The 17,815-nt window shown below is 40.7% G+C and overlaps 3 protein-coding genes across 4 annotated transcripts; 2 read left to right on the top strand and 1 right to left on the bottom strand.

Moving 5' to 3' along the window:
• Positions 1–9,943: 9,943 nt before the first annotated feature.
• LOC115739295 (ribosomal RNA small subunit methyltransferase NEP1-like) lies at positions 9,944–13,464 on the top strand. The gene is made up of 9 exons (XM_048271500.1): positions 9,944–10,222; positions 10,539–10,855; positions 11,197–11,289; positions 11,734–11,878; positions 11,972–12,082; positions 12,173–12,255; positions 12,329–12,386; positions 12,910–13,020; positions 13,172–13,464. Exons 2-8 carry the CDS (start codon positions 10,559–10,561, stop codon positions 12,987–12,989), a joined length of 867 nt encoding a protein of 288 aa, XP_048127457.1. The 5' UTR covers positions 9,944–10,222; positions 10,539–10,558; the 3' UTR covers positions 12,990–13,020; positions 13,172–13,464.
• A 47-nt stretch (positions 13,465–13,511) lies between these two features.
• Positions 13,512–14,488, bottom strand: LOC115739303. The gene has a single exon (XM_030672326.2). It carries the CDS (start codon positions 14,159–14,161, stop codon positions 13,814–13,816), a length of 348 nt encoding a protein of 115 aa, XP_030528186.1. The 5' UTR covers positions 14,162–14,488; the 3' UTR covers positions 13,512–13,813.
• Positions 14,489–15,152: 664 nt separating this feature from the next.
• Positions 15,153–16,858, top strand: LOC115739296. 2 transcript variants are annotated; one of them, XM_030672312.2, is made up of 4 exons: positions 15,153–15,465; positions 15,686–15,930; positions 16,284–16,677; positions 16,714–16,858. In XM_030672312.2, the coding sequence occupies exons 1-3, from the start codon at positions 15,307–15,309 to the stop codon at positions 16,675–16,677; spliced, it is 798 nt and encodes a 265-aa protein (XP_030528172.1). In that variant the 5' UTR covers positions 15,153–15,306; the 3' UTR covers positions 16,714–16,858. The 2 variants fall into 2 exon arrangements, with proteins under 2 accessions (XP_030528172.1, XP_030528170.1); XM_030672310.2 differs by having other exon boundaries at positions 16,284–16,852.
• The last annotated feature ends 957 nt before the right edge of the window (positions 16,859–17,815 follow it).

The raw sequence follows: 17,815 nt of genomic DNA, 5'->3' as shown, positions 1-17,815 counted from the left end.
ACCTTGGAATTAAGAATCGCCCACTAAATATTATTTCCACAAAATGGGATCCGAGAACCATCCACTGATTCCATGGATCCATCCCAAAAATCGGAATGCCCACTGTGTACAACACAGGGTCGTTTGAAACGCACCTAGGTCAATAATCAAGCATCAATGATTATCATCATTCCTTATGGTGTTGACACGAGCGCACGACCTAAGACATCATGTATATTGGCTCAGTGCTCCAGTAGCACCGTACCTTTCTAGGCAAAAATGATTTTTTCTTCAAGCTATGTAATTTGTGACTAATCTAAAGGATGGAGGAATGTAGCCAATATGGTTAGAAGCTCTATTGGACAAGGTCTTTGAACTGTAATCTAGTCACATGGCCATGATCCACGAGCTGTACTGAGGTGTATTCTCCCTTAGTTTGCTATTTTGTGGCACGACAAATAATGCTTGAAATAATGGGATTTGTTTACAAAGTGTTGCAGGATGCTTGAATATGTTTCATATATTTAGATATTTTTATCAAGCTTGTCAATATTACTACTATATTATTTTTAAAACACTCTGTAAAATTGGCTGTTATATTTTTGTGCAATAATGGGTTGTAGGCCACATCCATCCACGCCCGGGATGTTCCACATTGACTTCTTGTGCCATGATTGTTTTCTCTTGGTGTTCAAACTAAAACGATCATTACGGGTCTTGTGATCCATAATGATGATCCATAATGAAAAAGGTAAGTTAGCTCCAAGACTCCTAACATCCTGGAAAGCATTTTCCAGATGGCTTTTGTCTATTGAAGAAATTTATTGGTAAGTAAATAAAGTTACTTGTTAAATAACTAATTGAGAAAATACTTTAATCTTCGCTACATTAATTGTTCCATACATATGCATAATAAGTGGTTTGTCTTAAAAAATTACTTTAATCTTCGCTATATTTTGAAAGTTGACAAAAACTATCCAAGATTTATATCGGTGTTGATAAATACAAGAAATGTTTATGCTTCGGTTAATATGCACATTGAAAGGACCCTTGATATGATCAGAGAAATGATTCTTGATGACTAGAAGTACATAGATAAACAAGTCTATGAGAGAGAATTCATATAGGCTTGGAAGTATCAAAGCTCTATGTCTACGGAATCTACGTCACTATCGTTGTTAAAGTATCAACGTATTGCATGAATATCAACAACGCACTACATGACTATCAACACGGCGAAGGCTGGATATCAGCAGGGCATACACTGAATCTCAACAAAGTACTGCGATTGGTGGATATAAGCAAAACATCTGTACCACCAGTGACGACGTTCTTGTCACTCATTTCAAGATCATTATTTCGAGATGTTTTATCTCATCCTTAACAGCTCGTGACATGGTGTGGATTCTTATTTGAGAACATCTTGATTGACTATCTAATCTTCAAGATTATCTTCGCAAAATATTCAATCACAAGAGATATCTTGGTTAATTGACAATCATCCCGATGGCAAGATTCTTTCCATAGCCGAAGCACTCCATTTTCAGGAACCAAGGTGAAACTTTCCAAATGACATGAAAATTTATCCAAATAGACCGCATACATATGGAAATAATCACATTCGCCGAAAAGAATTCTCCGTCATTTTGCCATAGGATGGACTCTAGTAATTCATATATGGTCATTGATAGCCATACAAGAATATGAACTCTAGAGATTCATGCATCAATTTCCATGTACGTAGGGTTGCTATTATGGTGGTGCTCGAATTGCTTTTATATTTAGGTTGGTATTATGGTTAATTTTCCACAACCCATCATGCCATCAAAAACCTAAAGAGAAGTGAGCAAAGAAGGTCATCAAAATGGCTCCAGGAAGAGTTTGTTTGTTCGTCGGCGTTCTTTGCCTCATCTCTCTCTGCTTCGCAGGTATTAGCTTCTGTTTCATCTCTATCGAGTTCATTTCTGTTTCAGTTTAGACCATGCTCGAGACCGGAAAGCTCGAAGGACGCGTTTATCGTTCCGATCGAATGTCCGTATAATATTTGTTATGCCTTACATTGGTTGCTGAAATTTCTTGAATTCTGGAGCATCTCAGAAACATCAATTGCGAGAGATGTCAAGGTGGTATCCATAAGGTATTATGACAGAGGGCCGTGTTCAAACTTCCCGGACTGCAACGAGACTTGCATCAAAATAATGGGGACTAACAAGAGCGGGTTTTGCAAGACAAATGAAGACGGATCCAATCGTTGTTATTGCTTAATTTAGATGGAAATTACGTAACTTTGAGCCCATGTTGTTATCATGGTTTTGATTGTTATGAATAAAATTCCATCTTCCGGTACAACTTTTCTCAACTTTTCCTCGCAAGCTTAAGAAGTGTACCTGAATTTGCTAATATGTGATTCATAGTTGTAAAAAGTTCACTTTCGGATCCTACCAACTCTCCTTCCCACAATTCTTGACTATTCTCTTGATTGACCTCAAGAAAAATTAAATTTATAAAAGGCAAAGTTTTTGGTTCGACCTTCCAAAGATCAATTTCGAAATTTGACCTAAAAAATGATAGTGTTGTGATACAACACGTTGTTGGCTATTTCGACACCAACATGACATCAAATTACAAATTTTTGTGATGGCTGATATGGTGGTGAAGTAACTCGAGATGAAATTGAAAATTTGAAGGCCTTACATGTTGTTTAGACTAATCTTCTCGATTTATAATAGGAGCTATTGTTGCACGTGATCTGCTCAATTTTTGCACGCTTCATATTGGAATGACTTTTTTGCACACCTCATGTTGGAATGACCATTCACCTTCTATAATATTATCTTAGAGTTTTTTTCTACTTATCCATGCTTTAGTGATCCCACATTTTACGGTTTGTTCGCCCTCTACAGGTATTGGGAAAAGTGTCAGAAAAATCATAAACCTTTTATTGGTGCCTGTTTAGTCTTAAATCTTTTGACTTATAGCCAATTCGGTCATTCCGGCTAATTTTGGCCGGATATTGCTAAATTGACACCAATAAAAGGTTTAAAACTACATTGGCACCAATAAAATGAGATTTCATATGATACATAATTTGTGTGCTTCCTTCCGTACATAACCTATCTTCATTGCCATTAATTGGATAGTTACAATTTGAAGATTCGATCAACTATCCAAATCGATGGTGGTAGATGGAGGATGCAAACAAACAAGAGTACACGACTGTATATTGAAAGATGTTATTACACTCAGCATGTATCTTGGAGTTGTTTCATGGATGTACAAGCTCTAATAATAATTTCATGCCATTTGGTTTACATGTTTACTTTTAGATGAAGATCATGGTTACTATTAGTTACTTGACAATTGAATACTCCATTTCCCATTACACGTGCTATGCTATAGCCTATTTTGTGTGAATCGTCCAATGAAGCATCTCTAATTCCTAATTACCCTCTGATCTCATCTCCATTTTGGGACCTTTCCTACATTTTTGGAGGAATTTGAATTTAATATAACAAATGGGCGACTAATTAAGCCATATTAATACGCAAATAATAATCACATTGATCTTGGTATATTTGGAAATGTCATTAACTAGCCCAACACGTTATTTAGGCTAATATTCTCGATTTATAGTAGGAGGAGCTATTTTTGCACGTGATCCATCCAATCTTTGCACGCTTCAGGTTGGAATGACTATTCAACATCTACAGTCTAATCTCCAAGTTGTTCACTTTCTACTTATCCTATAAGCTGACCTTCCCACAGCTTTTGACTATTCTCTTGATTGACTTCAAGAAAACTAAAATTTATTAAAGGCCAAGTTTTTAGTTTGACCTTTCAAAGATCAATATCGAAATTTGACCTACAAAATGGTAATGTTGCGATACATACGTTGCTGGTTATGTCGACGCTAACACGACATCACATTACAATTTTTTATGATAGTTGATGTGGTGGTGAAGTAACCCAAGACGAAATCGAAAGTTGATGAACCGGAAAAAAGTCTTAATATGTTGTTTATGCTAATCCTCTCGATTCATAATAGTATAAGCTACTTTTGCACGTGATCCGTCCGATCTTTGCACGTTTCATGTTGGAATGACTATTCACCATCTACAGTCTGATCTCCAAATTGTTCACTTTCTACTTATCCATCTAAGGCTTAGCAATCCTACATTCTACGGTTTGTTCGCCTTCTTCAAGGATCCATGCAACTTTGGACGCCCTTTACGTCTACTATCTGTTCATCTTCAAGTATCATTACAATTTTTGTTTTCATTAACATCTTGTCATTATGACCATTTACGCTTTCCCTTTTTGGTAATTTTTAGGATTAATTTCTTTTCCCGAATATTCACGGTCGAGCACCCATTCCTCCTCTGCACCTATCACAAAAGATCGAATTGCGTGCCCCACGTACTAACTAGAGCGCTCAATCTATAGTTTTGGGATCCCATAAGCTCTCATTTCCCACAAATTTTATGCCTATTCCGTTCATTGAGCTCGAGAAAAAATGTATTTTTAGTTCAATCTTCGTAAGATCAATTTTCGAAATCGAGGAATTTTCAAGTACATGACAAAATTCGTAAACTATGAAAATGTCGATGTTGTGATTCGTTAGGCAGGTATAATGTTGTATAACCTCACCGACAGTGAATCTTCTCGATTGATAATAAACTCCATTATCATACACCAAAGCAAAGCATTACCAGCCTTCAAACATTGTTGTTCCAAACTCCATTTTCCATATTCGTCCGTGCATCTACAATCCGATTTTACACAACCAATAAATGCGTCATTAAACTATAATTATTTTATCATCATCAAATTATTGAAAACTTATCAACATTATATCCCCTCTGTATGATGACAAAACAATCTCCAAATTTCAATTCACATACTTTTTCACACTTCAAATGAATTAGAGTTTTGAGTGCGTGGAATGTGAAAGAGACTTGATTATTATGCCAAAATAATGTGAGTTTAGAACAAGACATAAAAAGCAAGCATTGCAATGTCCCAGGTTCGATGATTATAAGCAGGGGATATCATGTAGAAGAACTATGAGCAAAAATACAATAGCTTGTAGCAGCTCTTACTTCTACGCAAATTATTTAGTTACATGAAAATTAAGTAAGAGTGGTATATTTCATGTGAACAAAACAAATTTGACATTTAAATAAGTTAAAAACTTCTGATCATAGCTTAATTTTCAACTTTCAGACTTTACAGAATAACTATGGTTTCGGCAGGCATAGCACCTTCTGCACATTAAATCTCACGCATCTACATATTAAGTATCTTCCAAGTTTTCTAGAATTAGACACATATATGCAGGAAAAATTATCAAAAAAGTCATAAACCTATTGTACTTATACCAATTCGATCCTAACCTTTTCTTTGGCCAATTCAGTCCTAAACTTTTTGTAATTGTGCCAATGCAATTCATTTGGTCAGCTAGCTCTAACGTGCCAAAATTGTAATAATACTTTAATATTTTTGAATTTCTTAATTATTCCTATAGTAATTTTTCTGCCTTTTTATTTCTTTTCTTTTTTGTAGGGTTTGGGCCGGCAGCCTCCTACTGGCCACCAGCCTCCTACTGGCCACCAGCCCTGGCCAAGGGCTTGCTACCCTCACCCCAACCGTAGTCCAGTGGCCTGCTAGGGCCGCAAGCCCTCACCCAAGACCGGTGACCTCCGCCGGTCCTCAGCAAGAGGCTGTCAGCCTATTTTGTGGCAACCGTCCAACGATGCATCTCTAATTCCTGATTACCCTCTGATCCCATCTCCATTTTAGGACCTTTCCTACATTTTTGGAGGAGGTAGAAACAATTAAACCATATTAATACACAAGTATTAATCACATGGGTCTTTGGTATTTTTTGGGAAATGGTCATTAACTAGCGCCCATCAGCTCTCTACACTGCCATGCCACAACATAAAAGGGGGTCGTCACCTTAAGTTTCATTGTTGCAAAGCAAAGGTAATGAGCATGAACTCCCTCTTCTTCTTGCTCTCCTGGCCTCGGTTCTGCTTGCGGCCACGGGAGCGCGTGATGCAGCGGACCTCAGCTCCGATCACTACGACAAGGCTTGCCCGGACGTGGAGAAAATATTCCGCGAACGTGGGGCCGGCGTGTTTTGAGCTTCTAGAGCCTTCCGAGACCCCCCACGTCCCGGATTATCTTCTCCACGTTAGGGCAAGTCTTGTTGTAGTGATCGGCATGTTTTGAGCTTCTAGAATCTTCCGCGACGTTGGGGCTCTTCGCATCTTCTTCCACTGCTGCCTCGTCGAGGTGCAGGTAGTTATGAATCTCATAGCAAGACGGTCCTCTCCTTTTTGTTCATCGCAATTGCTAATTCTTTCACATGGTGTGAGCTGTTGGAGTTGTTATGCCTCCGTTTAAAGCCAATAGAGGTCCCTATCCTATTATTTTGATCCTTTACTTGCTGCCGGGGACGCGTCGGGAGGTTTATTCCTTTGAATAATCGAAATGAGCTCGATTTTAAGAAAAATAGATAACAATATTTACCCATTTATGTAGATCTGAGAACGAACATTTTGATTCTAGTAGTATATAAGCCATGATCAAAAAATTGATTGAGCGAATAATTGATGCTTGAACCGGGACATTAGAATTGCGACGCATGCATCTTGAAAGTGAGCCTTATTACTCCCTCGTCTAGGATCTGCAACTTCAGCAAAACTTCCGACACAGACCCGACCATTGCCTTGTCGAACCGGAACAGCGATGTGACATCATTGACTGTAAAACCTCTGGAGTTGAGGTCTCTCGACGGGCAAGTGACGCATAGGCTCCTGCGAAGCTCGGGTCCACGGTCGGGTCCGTGTCGGGAGTTTTACTGATGGTGTAGATCCTGGACGTGAACTCGTTGAAGCCGGAGAAGCCAATCGTGTGGCCTCCGGACAAAGCCACCATGTCTTGGGTTGAGAGGCCCTTGGAGACTTGGAGTAGAAAAGAGAGATGATCTCAGAGAGGGTTTGATTCGGCAGTGAGATGTTCCCATCCACTCTTGAATAATTGGAACTTGTGGGTCTTTCATTTACAATATAAAGTCTCCTCAACAACTGATATTTCATTGAGAAGTTGCGCCATGATGTAAATTTATTGAGATAAACGATTACCCTTAGCGACATTGAAATGAAACTTTTCGTACCGGGAAACATTCGAGTCTCGACCAACCTCAGCGATTTTATGATGTCAAGAATTGGATAGCAACTTTTATTTCTTGTTCAATTTAGCAAAAAAGAGAGAGCTAAACAGCTTTAAACATTAAGCTATTTTCGACTAGAGAATTTTCGAAGAACAAAAAATGAAGTTATAAACTCTCCATGGTTGATAACTTTTCAGATAAATAATAACTCCAATAATTTCTTTTTGTTCGGAAATTAGTACGAAGGCAACTTTTACATTGTGATTGTAATTTCGCATATTGAAAATGTAAGCTTCCACCTCTTTTTAAAGAGAAGATAGATTTGTATTCACGATTAACAAAAGTACAGCTCCAGAAACATGTGCCCCAGACAAGAAGTTTCCGACAGAAAAACCTTGGCATTACAAGCTCAAACACTTGTTAACTCTCAGAACTCACAGGACATAAGAGATCTAAGTGCACAAAGACAGCATTAAAAAATGAGATGAACATGAAACTCAGGCAAGTCAATTAATTCTCTTTATCAGAAGAACGTTGCAGAATTGATGACGAAGCTTCTCTTCATCCATCACATCGACCCCCCCTAGAGCAGATCGAACAGCAGACGTGCTCGAGAGTTTCCGAAGCTCTCGACATGCAGGACGTAGGCAGAGAACCATATGATCAATATAACTATCCCCACCACATGTAGGTTCAATGCTTCACTGGTCAGATAAACAGCGCAACCTCGACAAGATTTCCGGAATCTGATAATGTCAACAGAAAGCTACAATGCAAAGTGTCCAGGGGAGGGAGGGAAGACATGGCTCTAAGATTTGCAGATGGAATGAGTTTAGAAAGCCCACAGAATTCCTTTCAAGGAATCGATTTTGCAAAGTCATATTTTTCTAAGACTCGAAAGGAATTACAAATACAAATGAAATTACTAAATTATCAAATGTTTTTTCACCTTCAACTTCAAGTCCTCGAAGTGTCATCTAAGATTCTTAAAGATCTAGGGTAACTTTAAAGTGAAGTATCGCTAAATGGCCCTTAAGGCTCAAGATCTGAGGACAGCATACATCTTATTAGGAAAATTTGTCAAAAAAGTCCTAAATTTTTTACACTTTTATCAATTCAATCTTAAACCTTTAAAGTTTGTTGATCTAATCCTAAACATTTTCACATTTTGCCCATTTCGTCTTATTGACCGGAAATTGCTGACGTGAACGCCGATTGTCCTACGTGGCACCGCCGACGCTAACGTGGACAAATTATAATAATATTTTTAACTATTTTACAAAAGAACTTCAAATTTTTTTATTCTTTTTCCTTTTTTTTCTGATTTAGGGTTTAAGGTCGGCGACCCCCGCTGAACCCTAGGCAAGGTCAGGCGACCCCGCCAACCCTAAACCGATCGGGCCGCCAGCCTTAAACCCAAAATCAGAAAAAAAAAAATATTGAAAAAAATTCGAGATTCTTTTATAAAATTTTTAAAAAATTATTATAATTTATCCACATCAGCGTCGGCGGTACCATGTCAGCAATTTCCGGCCAATAGAACTGAATCGGCAAAAGGTGAAAAGGTTTAGTACTGAATCGATAAACTTAAAAGATTTATGATTAAATTAGTAAAAATGTGAAAGATTTAGCACTATTTTGACAATTTTCCCCATCTTGTTATCTCCAGAACCGACTACTACATTCAAGAGCTGACTCGACCCCAGATTACTCAGGCTTTGATCTGAAGTGAGTTGCTAGTGTTTGGGACACCGACAAATCCCAGAAGAGAAAAAATATCAGCAAAAGCATACATACGAGGATGACTTCAAATTATTAAAAAAAACAACACACTGTCCTACAAATTGATCGATGTAATAAAAAAATTCGAACGGCTGTTTTCATTTCTCTGAAAACTTAAGTATGGATTCCTTGATGAATCATACCAAATGCCATGGCAATTAATGTCTGAAGTAAAGTTAAATTTAAGAACTAGCCAAGGGATTTAATTAAATCATGTATGTACATCTATCAGCTACTAGAGAATTTTCAAAGAACAAAAATTTAAGTTATAAATTCTCCATGGTAGATAACTTTTCAAATAATTATAATTTCAATAAATTTTTTTTTGGAAATAACTTCAGTAAGTTAAGAAAGCAACTTTTACATTGTGATTAGTTATTTCACATATTGAAGATGTAAGTTTCCGCCTCTTTTTAAATTGAAGATAGATTAGCAATTTCACTTGTCAGACGAACATCATAACATCGACAAATTTCCAGAATCTGATAATGTCATCTGAGCTCCTCAGGTTCTGCCCTGCCCTGCCCGTCGGAGCTCCTCTGCTAGTGGGAGTCACGCCTCGAGATCGAGCTTGTGGAGCACAAGCTTGTTTGATGCTTGGGGGCATGATCTACTCCAAGAATGCCGACATTGCCAAGTCGGTGAAGTGAATCGAAGAGCTCCAAGTGTCGAAGGAGACGCTGAGGTATGACTAAGTGGGTTTAAACTAGAGATGTCAATATGGGTTCAGAACTCATATTTAACCCACTTTATTGAAAATGAATCAAATATGGGTTAGTCAAATTCTACAAAATGCCCCAACCAAAAAAAAAAATCCTACAAAATGGGTTGTTAATGGATTAGCCTAATTATATGTGTGTTGTAAATGGGTTTATCTTAACTCATATGTGAGTTTACATTTTTTTATTTTTATTTTTTAATAAGTAAAAGAAAGAAAGAAAAATTAAAAAATAATGGGCTTTTGAATTTATAGCCCACCGTCCAGTTGACAAAAAAGCCCTAAACCCGGCACTCGCGCTCCAAGCACCGCAGCCCCACCGTCTGCTGCTGCCGTGACTGCTCAGCATCCCCTCTCCGTCCGTCGTGGACTCTCGGCAGCTACAGCCAGCGAGAGACATCTACCCGACTCGCTGTCCCGCAGCTTATCCTCCCATCGCCGGCGCCTCGCTCGCTCCCCCGGCTACCGGCTAGGTTGTAACGTCTCTCTCTCGGACACCTCAGCAGCTTGTCGCCTGACTCTATCTCGCCTTCAACGGAACATTCCAACTCCAGCTAAGCTTCAGGTTTCTTTTTATTTTTTTGCCCTTTTAAAGTTTCAATTTTGATTTTTAATTGATAAGAGAATGGGATTGTTGTAACGGGGTTGAAGAGTATCTGGAATTGTTGCACGTTGTAGTTTTTGTAGTGTTTGGAATCCGTATACAGATTTTTGCCCTGGACCTTCTAAGTCATGTAATAATATAAAGAGATGCTAATATCCTGGGAAGAACTTGAGGAACTGGGACCTGGATGGGGTAAGGGGTAATGCATTCCTGTGCTCTTGGTTCAAGATCACTATGGCTGTTTGATTGAATTAAGGCTTAATTTGGGGGGTTGCAGGATCAATAGTGAGATCAGAAGATGGTGAGGCCTTTTGGAGTCAAACGGGGAAACAAAAAGCGGAAGGAGAAGTACGATGCGGAGATCGAGGAAGGCGAACATGAGCAAGAACCACAACCGAAGCATCTAAAAGGAGATGGTGTGTCGAGAGGAGAAGAGGCGGAAAATCAGGAGAAGCAATCAGAAGAAGCAGAGGATGATGTAGTTCATCAGCTCGAAGGCATACCACTTGAACCGGTCCAGAGTCAAGGCTCCAAGAACATTGGGGCTACTTTTGTTCTCGAGAAGGCTACATTAGAAGTCGCTAAAGTTGGAAAGGTCTGTTCCTGCTCTAATCTTACGATGCATTGGTTTTGAGCTTAGGCTGTCAATCATGTGTTTCGCATTATTTTTATCCAGTGTACAGTTCATCTGTTTGTCAGAACCGTGACTTGTGACTCTGATGCTTACTGATCAACTTAATCTTTGCTTGCAAAATATAAAATTTTTACTTTAAAAGAAGCAATTTCCATTGCAATGGTACTCTAGATTTGTGGGTTTCTGTTACTTATCTGTTTTCGATACGTTTATACGTATAGTGTAATATGTATGCCCATATCCATGTCTTTCTTGGTTGTCTTGCTTCTTCATCAGACTAAGCAACTTGGTCACATTTGCAGACCTATCAAATCTTGAATTCAGATGATCACGCCAACTTTTTGAAGAGGAACGGTAGAAATCCAGCTGATTATAGACCCGACATCGTTCACCAGGTTTGTGAAATTGGCGGCTGTGGGTTTTATGCTTTTCTTGAAGACTCGTAGACAAAGTTTTACTGAAGGACTTTGTTTTTTGCATTCATGGGTTTCATAGTCCGTAGATTCAGTGTTTCCCCATTACCAATTAATTTGATAACTCAGGATGGCTTAACAAGTTATGTGATCTTTACTTTTGTAACCGAGCATGGAAACTGTCGATCATGCTTCTAGAAGGAATTCCCAGGTGGTGACATGGAAGATAGGGTTTAATGCCGGTTCATGGGCAAATGGCATCTCGATAAGCAGATACATTTAGTAAACAACTGATTTAACATTTGACTGGTTCTTTTCTTTTTTTCCTTATGTAGCTTGTGTGCATTGGGATCAAATGTGTCAATAGTCGGCTCTGTTGTGACTGCTTATTGCATCAGTTCACTTAACTCTTGACTTTGCTTTCAGGCTCTTTTGGCAATCCTAGACAGCCCACTTAATAAGGCAGGAAAGGTTCGTGCTGTCTATGTGAGGACTGAAAGGGGTGTGCTCTTTGAAGTCAAGCCTCATGTCCGTATCCCCAGGACATACAAGCGCTTCTCAGGCATAATGTGTGCGTACCTTTTGCTCTTACCTAATAGCATGTTGACCATTATCAGCCAATTCTTTTATAAAGGCATTTTGTTATTTTTATATGTCTTTACAGTGCAATTACTGCAAAAATTGAGTATAACAGCTGCGGGCAAGCGTGAGAAACTTTTACGGGTGATCAAAAACCCTGTGACACAATATCTCCCTGTCAGTGCCAGACGAATCGGTAAGAACTGGGTATCATCTCTCTCTCTCTCTCTACAAGTCAAATGTTGAGTAAATTAAACAATTCTGTTGCTTTCCTTTTGTATGTCAGGATTTTCTCACAGCTCAGAAAAGCTGGTTGAAATGCAGGACTATGTGGCTGCTATTGGTGATGATACTCCTCTAGTGTTTGTGGTGAGTTTGTATGAGGTTGTGTAGCAATATGTTGCATCTTTCAGCAGAATGCCTTAATAGTATTCACGTTCAGGTTGGTGCGATGGCACATGGGAAAATCGAAACCGAGTATACAGATGATTTTATTTCAAGTGAGTAAATCATATTGTTTGTTTTTTATCAAATTTAGCTAGAAATTCTAATTGTTTCCTAGTATCATGTTATGTTGGGTTAGCAGTAGGGTACAAGATTGCTTCCCTGGCAAATTTTGTCAAAGATTAAACCATTGTTGATTGTTACTGCGAATTGCCTGTGCATTGATGTTTTACTTCCTCCTTGTAAGGGTCACTGCCTTTGATCAAAGTGAAAGTCAGGTAAATTACCAATTACCGGGGATGTTACAAAAGATTTTCCACTCTTCAGTTTTTTTTTTTTTTTGGGTCTGGCACCCTTCAGTTTTAAAACCTATAATTTGCATCCTTTTAGTTCCTCTTTCCTGGACTCCAGTCTCTTTTCATATCCTAAAATATGAAGAGAAATTGTATTGTTCTATTGACAATGCGACAATGCTATCTTTCTTGAGCAACATATCTTTGCTGTAAATGATGTTATCTGTATGGGTCTTGCCATTTTATGATTATTGCATATCTGACTTTGTCTTGAACTCTGCAACAGTTTCCAACTATCCATTGAGTGCTGCATGTTGTATCAACATAATTTGGGATGCCTTGCGGAAGCATTTGAAGTTTATTTAACCCCGCATAGTCACTAGCTCTCACGGGACAGGTGAACCGATCTCTCCATTTTATTCTCGGTCGTATCTGCAGTCCAAGCTAAATGTTGTGATTATTTGCACGAGACTTCACCATCCAACTTGGTATACTCTTTGCTCGCTCTGTGAAATCTCTTTAGTGCTGATAAGGTATTCCTATGCCATGTATTATGGGTAATTACGCAAGACTAAGATCTAATATCGATGGAGATTTTACAAAGATCCAAGGGCTGAAAAACAGAGTTGAAGGTGTTGCATCCAGTCACTCCAAATCTGTGTCTGCCCCCTTGAATGTTAATGGCTCATCAGGTCATAGAACTTCTTTGTAAGTTTAGCTCTTGTATAATTTCAACGACCAAGAGTTCACAAAAGAAACAGAGGTTGTCATTGTACTGTGACTATCATATCAGCTTTCTTACTATCAATTGATTGATTGATGATCCTGAGGGATCTTTCTTGTCTGGTTCGGGGGAAATGTTCCGGCAAGCGAGTTGGACTTAGGAGGAGGAGAGGAAAGCTGCCTTATTTCATATTCAGAGTAAGGATTGTGATACAAATGTTTACTTGTTTCTGATGCAAAAAATTGAACCTTGAAACCTTAATCGAAACTTTCCAGCTATATGACCCTCCTCGACATGAACAAACCATTTTCATCCTGAATCGGATCTGTCGATGTCGATTCTCGTATGTTGTTGCTTGAAAATGTACAAGAAAGGAGAGAAGAAAAATTTGCAAAGGGAACTGCCTTTGAAAAAGATGAAGAGTTGCTCATTCGATTAGCATAGCGGCAGAATCGGTTCTTTCTTGCTAGCTACCATGCACAAGTTCGGAGTACTTGTTCTTGATCCATCGAAAGCTGCTCCCTATCGAAGCTTTGATCTTCCCCTCTGTGCCGTACGCCTTGTACCTAACCACTCTCTTCCGTCTCTTAGATTCGGCGTCGCTGAGACCCCACGGCCACGACGAAGACGAACCTTTATCCTTCGCATGGGTGATCTGGTTCCACGGCGAACTTGACGGGTTGACCCTGCCAGATCGATGCAGATCCGTCCCCGCGTGCCGCTGCATCTGGGCGATGCCATCTCCGACATAGCCATAGCTCTCGAGCTTCCGGTCGGTCTCGACGGCTCGAAACCTCGAGGGGAAGTCGTCCATGATCGTTTTGATGAGAGAGATGGGAAATGGAGGGTGATTCGGAGGGGGGTCTTCTAGGGGAAGTTAGGGAGATAGAATATAAATGGGAAGAGACGTGTTGAACATGTAAATGTCAATGTCCTTGTGCTTTGCCCCTTTTGGACCAAAGGGCAAAGATTCAATACATATTATTGTTTGACCTGAACTTGATGAGGACGTGAAGACCTTAAACAACAGCTAGAGATTGCAGAGCGTTGAACTGGGCAAATCTTGAGAAGAGCTGTCTAATTTCGAAAAATCTTGTGCTTTTCGCCTTTTGGCGAGTCTGTTCGTTTCGCGTTCAATTCCATTTTGCACGCTGAAACATAGGGTCGTCCAAAGATTCAAACGTGAGAAAAGCAGGTGCTGTCGGAAGAAAACAGGAGAAAAATATGCAGAACCACGAATTCCCTCCCGCATTCTAGATGCTGTAAATTACCCATTTGAGCCCCTGATTTTTTTTTTTTTTTTTTTGTGGAATATCGGATCGAAAAAGTTGTTAATTGGATGATCGACGACACGTCAACTTATCGCATGATATTTTCCTATTTTTATATCACGAGTGGGCTTCAAGAGAATCCCGGGTATGAATGGGAATTCAAAACAGAGGGCGTGGTCTCGAGAGCACTCTCGGGAAACACTGTCGACGTAGGCGCCGTGTTCGGTTCGAGGGGTCGACCGCTTTTGATGACTTTCCTCAATAGGACCGAGCAACCAAAGTAGCTAACTGATCTGTGTCTTTTCACATGGATTTTTCAAGATCAATCCAAAATGCACTGGGATCTTCAAAGGAAAGAACCAAAGGCAAAGGCAAAAGCAAGAGATTTTTCTAGTGAACTTTGTAGCTTTACCTTAAAAAACGAGGATTACTTGCATATGTTCTTAAAGCAAGAATTTTGGAACCGACGACAGAAGTTCTCTCTCTCTCTCTCTCTCTCTCTCTCTCCTTTGCGTGAATACTTAACAGTAAAGCCCCGAGCTTGGGGAATCTCTGGCCTTTAAGCAACCTTTGCCCCAAGCAATTCCCCTTCTCTCTATCTCTCCATTTATACGAGCTCCGAAAGGATGACTTCGCTTGTCGTCTTGATCAGTGTCATGTGCGAATCGCACAGTTTCACGGCTCCAGAATGCCTCAAGGAAAGGCCGTCACGCACGCGGACCTCGCGCCAAGCCGCGGGAGGACCCGCCTGGGCAGCAAGACGGGCGCTGCCCTCGTCATCTTGACGATTCTGTGCGGCCTGTTCAGCTTCATTCTCTGCCTAGTCGCTGAAGCGACCCGTTCGCAGGTGCTTCTTTCAAAACTTTCAGTGTTTCCTCTTATGTTGAATGGTATCTGTTTTGAAATTGACTATATTAGTTACATCAGTATGGCCACTATGCTTGAGTCGGACCGTTTCGAAGGTTATGAAACATTTGATAAGATCAACGAAATTCCTAACTATTGAAACCCAATAATACAAGGAACATTGAAACAATGATGTTGGCTGTCGGGTACCGTCGTGGCAGGTGACTTGGGAATCCAATACTAACAGCAGTGAAGAGGGCGGGCCGGGGAACTACGATTGCGTGTACAGTGGGAGCGGGAAGATGCCGCTGTTGTCGGCGGCGGCCGCATTCCTGATATTGGCGGCAGCCATGGTGGTCGAGCACACCTACCTGTTGATCGCCATCAGCAAATTGCCCCCTTCTTCGCCAGCTTTCGCCGCCAGGACCCTCACATGGCATGCTGCGTTCTTCTTCGTCTCCACCTGGTAAATAATCACGCTTGCCTTCTGTTATCTCTCTGGTCTCTCTCTCCCTTCAATTTGGTGCTTCCGTCGGAGATCCCTCGGCCCCTCGCGTCGTGATCGTAAGGTCACCCTCGCCGTGATCACAAGGCCTATCCGACCAGACATTTGCAGAGCCGGGAATCCCGCAGATGCCATTTTGATTGCTTGTTATGCCATTCGCAATGCGAGTCACAATCTATCGCCTTTATATTGAACGAATGTACTTCAAGTAACATCTAGCGATGCCTTTAAAACCACCGTGCCTGTTAATATGATCTGATGAAACACAAAGCTATGATCATGACAGCATGTTTTTCTTTCTTTGGGCTTTTCAGGATTTCTTTTGCAGTTGGGGAGATCCTTCTGCTGATTGGGCTGAGCGTCGAGTCGGGCCACCTCAGGAATTGGGCCAGGCCGAGGCCCGCTTGCCTTGTCATCCGAGAAGGCCTCTTCTGCGCCGCCGGCGTTTTCGCCTTGGCCACGGTCTTCCTAGCCGCCGGCCTATACTTGACCGCCCTACGCACCGAGAAGGCATTCCGAGAGCAAGAAATCGCGCGGCAGGAGATGCTCGAGGCCTCGGCACTCTACGCGTCCCCGCCCCGGTCGCCACCACCCCGCATCGCAGCCGTCAATCGCGAGGACCCCGCAACCGGAGGCGGTCATCAGGGTCAGCAGCATCCCACTTTTGGGTTCCATTCAGTCTTCAGCAAGTTCTCTGATGTGGTGTGAGCCAAGTGTATATAATCCCTTGGGGGCTTGGGGAGTCAGTTTTTATTGGGCAAGTTTCTAGGAAACATACAAGTCAGGTAATTTTCTTTTTTCTGAGAGTAAAAAGGTGAGAGGCTTCATTCATTAAAGTCTGTGAATATTCGCTTTCTTTTTGCTTATCAAATAATCTACACAAATTATATTGATTTTTTCGAATTATTCGATTTCCAAGATGCTGATTATGCGTAAACACGAGGATAATCAGCATATGGAAAAACTATGAAGTTTCTTTACACGAGTGTCCATCGTTCGTTTGTTTTGTCTCGGGTCGGGCTCAGCTTCCGGAATGATGGTCGGGTTCGGATTCTCTTTTCGGATCGGGTGAGTAGTGAATGGTGGAGCAAAGAAAGGGACAGCAGAGAGATGCTGCTGTCATTGGATTGTGGGCAGAGCAGCCACCCTGTTTTTGCTTGATCTGTTCCCCTTTTGAGATGAACAGTAAGGCAGTCCAATTCCTCCTCGTTTCGCTACCTCTCTCGCTTTGTGGTCCCTCTAGGATTTTGGGAGTGAGGTCCCCCGATCCCATGGTTCACTCAACCCAAATCGGCACAAAGAAATCCTTGTCGGGTTTGCCTTCGAATTACCGCGCGCCCCGTGTGTGTTCTTTCCAGGTTACCGGAAACATTCTGTTTGATTGTATCTTTGGATTCCTGTCCGTTGGTTCGAATGTCCTGCAATTTTCGACTCAGAAAGCTAAAGGTCTTTCATTCAGATATCCAAGTCGTCGGGGGGCATTCTCACAAATCAAAGGCATTTTGTGAGATTGGTTGGCTATTCAATCGCCTTTAAATAGTCGGGTCACTGCAACCATGCCCCGAAATTATCACATTGTGTTATATATCCAGGGTAGAGAGCATTTCACTATCGACGAGTAATAGATAGACAACCTTAGTGACGAACCATGACATAATGGGATCCTTTTATTTTTACAACTGCATCGGATTTATTTATTTATTTATTTATTGTCTTCGGATTAGTAAAATGGCAGGCTAACAGCCGGCACTAGCAACCCTTCCGTCATAATGATTTCTCAACCCGTTATAGAACATTCAACTTAAGTCAAAGCGATTTAATATCGCCCACGACCCGAATGTTCGAG

This window comes from Rhodamnia argentea, chromosome 10, assembly GCF_020921035.1.
Source record: "Rhodamnia argentea isolate NSW1041297 chromosome 10, ASM2092103v1, whole genome shotgun sequence".
Taxonomy (NCBI): domain Eukaryota; kingdom Viridiplantae; phylum Streptophyta; class Magnoliopsida; order Myrtales; family Myrtaceae; genus Rhodamnia; species Rhodamnia argentea.
Note: the sequence above shows the minus strand (reverse complement) of the source record. Positions and strands in the feature narration are given on the sequence as shown.

Coding starts and splice junctions, on each gene's coding strand:
- LOC115739295 (XM_048271500.1), top strand. CDS start 10,559: ATGGTGAGGCCTTTTGGAGTCAAACGGGGAAACAAAAAGCGGAAGGAG. Junction 10,856..11,196: donor AAGTCGCTAAAGTTGGAAAG/GTCTGTTCCTGC, acceptor TCACATTTGCAG/ACCTATCAAATCTTGAATTC. Junction 12,256..12,328: donor ATACTCCTCTAGTGTTTGTG/GTGAGTTTGTAT, acceptor ATTCACGTTCAG/GTTGGTGCGATGGCACATGG.
- LOC115739303 (XM_030672326.2), bottom strand. CDS start 14,161: ATGGACGACTTCCCCTCGAGGTTTCGAGCCGTCGAGACCGACCGGAAG.
- LOC115739296 (XM_030672312.2), top strand. CDS start 15,307: ATGCCTCAAGGAAAGGCCGTCACGCACGCGGACCTCGCGCCAAGCCGC. Junction 15,466..15,685: donor CTGAAGCGACCCGTTCGCAG/GTGCTTCTTTCA, acceptor CCGTCGTGGCAG/GTGACTTGGGAATCCAATAC. Junction 15,931..16,283: donor TTCTTCTTCGTCTCCACCTG/GTAAATAATCAC, acceptor TGGGCTTTTCAG/GATTTCTTTTGCAGTTGGGG.